Source organism: Tupaia chinensis, unplaced genomic scaffold (assembly GCF_000334495.1).
Source record: "Tupaia chinensis unplaced genomic scaffold, TupChi_1.0 Scaffold143861_1, whole genome shotgun sequence".
In the NCBI taxonomy this organism is placed as follows: domain Eukaryota; kingdom Metazoa; phylum Chordata; class Mammalia; order Scandentia; family Tupaiidae; genus Tupaia; species Tupaia belangeri.
In genome coordinates this window covers 231,375-236,420 of record NW_006203712.1, presented here as the reverse complement: position 1 = coordinate 236,420, position 5,046 = coordinate 231,375, and the positions used below count along the sequence as shown (strand labels likewise).

The window sequence follows — 5,046 nt, the reverse complement described above, 5'->3', positions numbered from 1 at the left end:
CCCCATCTCACCCCCAAGCCCTGCGTGCCTTGGACTGCCACCGTCTGCCTTCCATTCGTTCTCCAGATTCTGCTTTCCTTCTGATTCTTGGTCACCTCTTCTCCTGTGCCAACCTCCTCCCTGCCTCCAGCTTCTCCACTCTTCTCCATTCTCCTCTAGGGATTTTGGGCATGCACGCACACACGCCCAGCATGAGTTTAAGCCACCGGGTCTGGGACTCAATACTATCTTTCTAACGTTCTATAACTCCAAGAGGCACTAGAGTGTGGCAGGTATGGACTTCAGAGCAAAATTACCTGAGTTGAAACCCCAGCTATCCAACTTACAAACTGTGTGGCCTTGGGCAAGTTACTTGACCACTCTGTGCCACGACTCCTGCATCTGTGAATGGTGGTAATAATAGGACCCACCTCCTTCAGTGATTGTGAGAATTCACTGAGGTGACATAAGTAGAATGCTTAGAAGAGCCACTGTCACGTAGGCAGTATTAGGCTTAGCTGTCCTATCTTCATCATCCTTATCACCATCATCTGCCCCCTCATCGAATCTCAACATCACATCACCGTTTAATATCATCACAAATGAGCATCACCATCCTCGGTGTCATCATAACATCACTGACATCATCATCACGACAATGTTCTAAGATTCTGGGACTCTGAGGTATGAGTTTTCCAAGATTTACTGTGTCTAAGGCGCAGCCATGTTGGTGCAGGCAGTAGGTGCCACTGCGCAGTCCTAGAACCACTAGAACCACATGGGAGACCCAGGTTTGGCTCCTGAACCCACCAGGTATGATGGGGAGATGTCTGTAGTCCTGACTGGCTGGGGGGCTAGGGTAGGATGATTGTGGCATGGCATGACCTATCAAGAGTCTCTCCATGTGTTTCTCTTCATAAATAAATGAAACTTTTATATACTATGGGTCCAGCCATGTGGATGGTAGTTAAGAAAGCTGGATTCCACATAACCAACTGTGTGGTTTGAGCCTGAACCCGGCAGCTTGGAAAAATACGCCAGGTGTGTGTGCATGTGTGTCCAAAAATTCCAAAAGGAGAATAGAGGATAAAGGATTACAGCTTGGTCAGCCTCCCTGGAGAGTGCTTTCTATCTCTCTTTCTCTCTCTCTCTCTCTCTCTGTCTGACTGTCTCTGGTGAGAGCATGAGCCCTATAGCAAACTGAAAAAAGAAAACAGAAAAACAATTACTGGATCCGATCCTATTATTCTAAGCTCTGTGTGGTTCTAAAGTCTGAGCTTCTAATACTCAAGGCTTAATTTTTGTCTTACGCATGTATAGAAGCCCATTCAGCTCAATTCTCTATATTTTCTAGCCCCAGATCAGGGCAGGGAATCTTGGGGGGGGGTCACTTACAGGTGGCTTCAGTGGTCCGACGGCTGTAGGACTTGCGGACGTGGTACCTGACCACTAGCTCGCCTCTCTCCACTGTTGGCTCAAACACCTCTCTGGAGGGAAGAAGAGAAGGTAAGGGCAGGGCAGACCCATGTGGAAACCCCTCCTTCCACCAGCAGTGAAAGTGAGCACCATCTCAGCCCCAAGCCCTGCGTGCCTTGGACTGCCACCGTCTGCCTTCCATTCGTTCTCCAGATTCTGCTTTCCTTCTGATTCTTGGTCACCTCTTCTCCTGTGCCAACCTCCTCCCTGCCTCCAGCTTCTCCACTCTAGTCTGCCTAAGGCTCCCTGGGGGCTCCAACTCACCCATAGCGCGTCTCCTTCTTCCGCCGGTGGACAAGGAAGAGGGTCAAGATGAGGACACAGGCAGCGGCCACGACTATTCCCAGCAGCACATACCACCAGGGCCACGAGAAGGCAGGAGCTGGGGGGTCACTCACTATCGGGGGCACAGGAGACTGGTCATGGCTGAGGCCCCGGATCCAGCCTCTGGGACCCAAGGGGGTGATGAGGGAGGGAGTCAGGAGGCATGGGAAAAGATGTGGACATACTTGATGAGAGCATGATGGACGTGTTCAGTACCCCAGGGACAGGACGGGGCATGCGATATGCTGAGTGTGCATGGCAGCAGAAGGAGTGTGAAATGTGTAGGGTGGGGAGTTAAGAGTAGGATGGAGGGCTGGCCCTATGGCCTACTGGTTGGGGGAGCTGGATTCCACATGGTTTACTATGGTTCAAATCCCCACCCCACCAGCTTGAGAAACACTGGCACGGGTGTGTGTGTATGCGTGTGTAGTACGTGTGTGTGAGCGCATGCGCGCCTGAAATCCTGTTAGGATGGAGAAAAGGAGGAAAAGGAATTGCTTCTCAATTGCTTCACATCCCATGGGGGAGTGCTTTCTTCCTCTCCCTCTCTCTGTGTCTCTCTCTGGTGAGTACATGCCCTCTGATAATTAAACAAAAGAGTAGGGGGCCAGCAGGTGGCATAATGGTTATGGTGCCAGTCTCCTACATGGCCCAACTGAAGTTCAAATCCCGCACCTAGCATCTTTTTTTTTCTTGGAGAGGTTTTTGCTATAGGGCGCGTGTGCTCACCAGAGAGACAGAAAGCAAGAAATCACCCCCCAGGGGGGGATGGCCACGCTGCAATCCCTTCTCCTCCATTCTCCTCTCGGGATCTTGGGCACGCACGTACACACACCCAGTGTGAGTTTAAGCTGCCAGGTTCGGGACTCGAACCGCGGTCGACTACATGGGAGTCCAGTGACATAGCCGTTACGCTACCCATCAGTTCGTTCATCCCTCCCCCTCTGCCTCCTCCCTTCCATCCACCCCCAATCTACCACTCACTGGGTCCATTGTGCTGGGCCATTCTAGGCACCTCCATGAAGGACCACACAAACCTCAGACGTGGAGGGTTAGAGTGGTGAGTTTGGAAAACATGAGAGGCACAAGAGCTGTGTGTAGTGACAGTGCGGAGCCCTCACTGGGCGTTGAAGGGAGGGAGGGAGGAGAGGGATGTGAAGCCCTTACCCAGCTGGTGGACTGGCTGTTCTTGCCCTGTGAGGAGAAAGCATATGCAGGAGCTGCTTAGAGAGGGCAAGGCTGGCGTGACTCACGTGAGGGACGGGGGGCTCTGGGGAGGCTCAGGATAGCAAGAGAGCCGGGGCTGGGGTAACACTGAAAGGTATGGGGAGCGAGTAGGTGGGCAGGTAGAAAGCGGTGGAGCACAGCTTTGGAGTTACCTGGGCGCCAGGGCTCCAGGGGCACAGGGAGGCTCCAGGGCCCATCCCCAGCAGCGGTGTAGGCTGCCACGCACACTGTCAAGTTGGGCACGGGCCCGTCCCCCCGCAGCTCCAGGGTCACCTCTCGCTTTAGCCCCACATCCATGAGCACCTAGAGTTCAGAAGTGGCATCAGGCTTCAGCCAGAACTTAAGCCTTTACCCTGTCCTCAACTCCTCATCTTTCTCGAAGCCCTCTCCTCACCCTCCAGCCCTTACCCCCTTCCCCTTCCTCCCCTTGACCTCCTGCCCCATCCTTTTCATCCTGTTTCTCCATCGCACGTCCAATAAGACATGACCTGCACAGGGCAGGGGCTTCATTTGTCTCACTCACTGCTGGCCTCATTTCCTCCGCGCGGTGCTTGGCGAACAGTACCACTCAAGAAATGCTCGTTGAAGAACTGAGTTATCGTCTCACCTTCATCTTTCCACCCCCTACTAACTTTCTATCCTCTCGCTCTGCCAGGGGAGTGTTGCCAGCCTAGGTGGTATCTTTGTGCAAATGATTCCTCGAGAAGCTACACGACTCTGCAGTAAAATTATTGCAGGAATATACATGTCTACTGAAATGCCTCTGCCATGGCTCCCACATAGCCATTCCCTAAGCCTGGCCTAGACCCCTTTAATCTCCCCAAAATGTGCTCCCCTAGGGATAGTGCAATTGTCTACTACCCAACTACTCCACTGTCCCTGTCTGCCCTTTTATGTACTCCTCTCCATCTCTCTCCTCCCCCAGTCACTCGGCCCCAGCCCAGCCAGCAGCACCCACCTCAGGGGTGTCCTGGCCTCGATATGCCAGCCGGTACCCTAAGAGGGTGCCCTGCAGGGGTGCCCTTGGTTCCTGCCAATGTACGAAGGCCTGGCTCCCATTCCGCATGGCGCTAACGTTCTCAGGGGGACCTAGGGGCACTGGAGGACAGGGAAGAGGGGAAGCTGGCACCACCACCTCTTCCTGATCTCCGCCCCTGTTCCCAGGAAGTGGGGGCAGGGTGCAGAGGGCATGCACGTGGGCACTCATGCAGGCCTCTCATGAGCGGAAGCACAGGGCAGAGGTCTGGGAGAGATGCCAGTGGGCAGTGCTGAAGGGTCGGGGGCTGAATGGGAAGGAGACTGAGGTCATGTGGGGCAAATGGGTGAAAGGAGATGCTGAGGGGAGCACCGAGGGAAGCAAGGTCCAGGGGGTTAGTGAATGCCATCTCCCTCCCCAGCCCTTACCTCCCTCCGGTGTCTCCACAGAAAGCCAGTGGGTCCAAGGCGAGGGGCCCTGACTGCTGGCACACGCCACCCGGATATGATAAGGCATGTGAGGGTAGAGGCTGCCCAGCCGGAGTCGGTGAGGGGGTACGCTGGCGTGCAAGGTGAGAGGCTCTTCTGGGGGGTCCGGCTCTCCCAGCGAGATGCCCACCCTATCGTCCGACAGCACAGCCTGGGAAGAGAGAAAGGCGTGAGGCCAGGAGAACCGCACAGTCACGTGAGGCAGACATAAGACTCTGGATTGTCGTTGTCCTGGAGAGACAGCACGACTTTGCAAGGATGCGGGGTGTGAGTGTTGTAGCCCCAGGGATACTAGATTTGCAAAGAAAGGAGACCTCGCAAATGACTGCACGAGGTGGCTTTGTCACCACTTGCAAAAGCCACCTATGCCAATACTCTTTTTCCTCTCTGAGACTCAGTTTCTCCATCTGGAAAATGGGGTCATTGGGGAGCAAATGTCTTCTGGCATTGTTTCAAGATTAAATGTGGTTATGCCCCAGGCCAGCAGGTAGGTGTAGCGGTTCAAGTGCTGGACTTTCACAGGGCTGACTGCAGTTCGAGTCCCAGACCCAGCGGCTTGAAACTCACACCGGGTGT

General features: G+C 54.3%; 1 protein-coding gene across 2 annotated transcripts in view; it reads right to left on the bottom strand.

Annotated features, from left to right (window-relative positions):
• AXL (AXL receptor tyrosine kinase) overlaps positions 1–5,046 on the bottom strand; it is a 34,562-nt gene that overhangs the window by 16,001 nt on the left and 13,515 nt on the right. Inside the window, exons 7-12 of one of the 2 annotated variants that reach the window (XM_006165271.3) lie at positions 4,411–4,621; positions 3,965–4,104; positions 3,159–3,309; positions 2,947–2,973; positions 1,720–1,852; positions 1,375–1,466 (exon numbers count right to left, since the gene is read on the bottom strand). In XM_006165271.3, coding sequence (XP_006165333.1) covers positions 1,375–1,466; positions 1,720–1,852; positions 2,947–2,973; positions 3,159–3,309; positions 3,965–4,104; positions 4,411–4,621 — 754 coding nt within the window. The remainder of the gene's footprint in view (positions 1–1,374; positions 1,467–1,719; positions 1,853–2,946; positions 2,974–3,158; positions 3,310–3,964; positions 4,105–4,410; positions 4,622–5,046) is intronic. The other variant, XM_006165272.3, reaches the window with a different exon arrangement.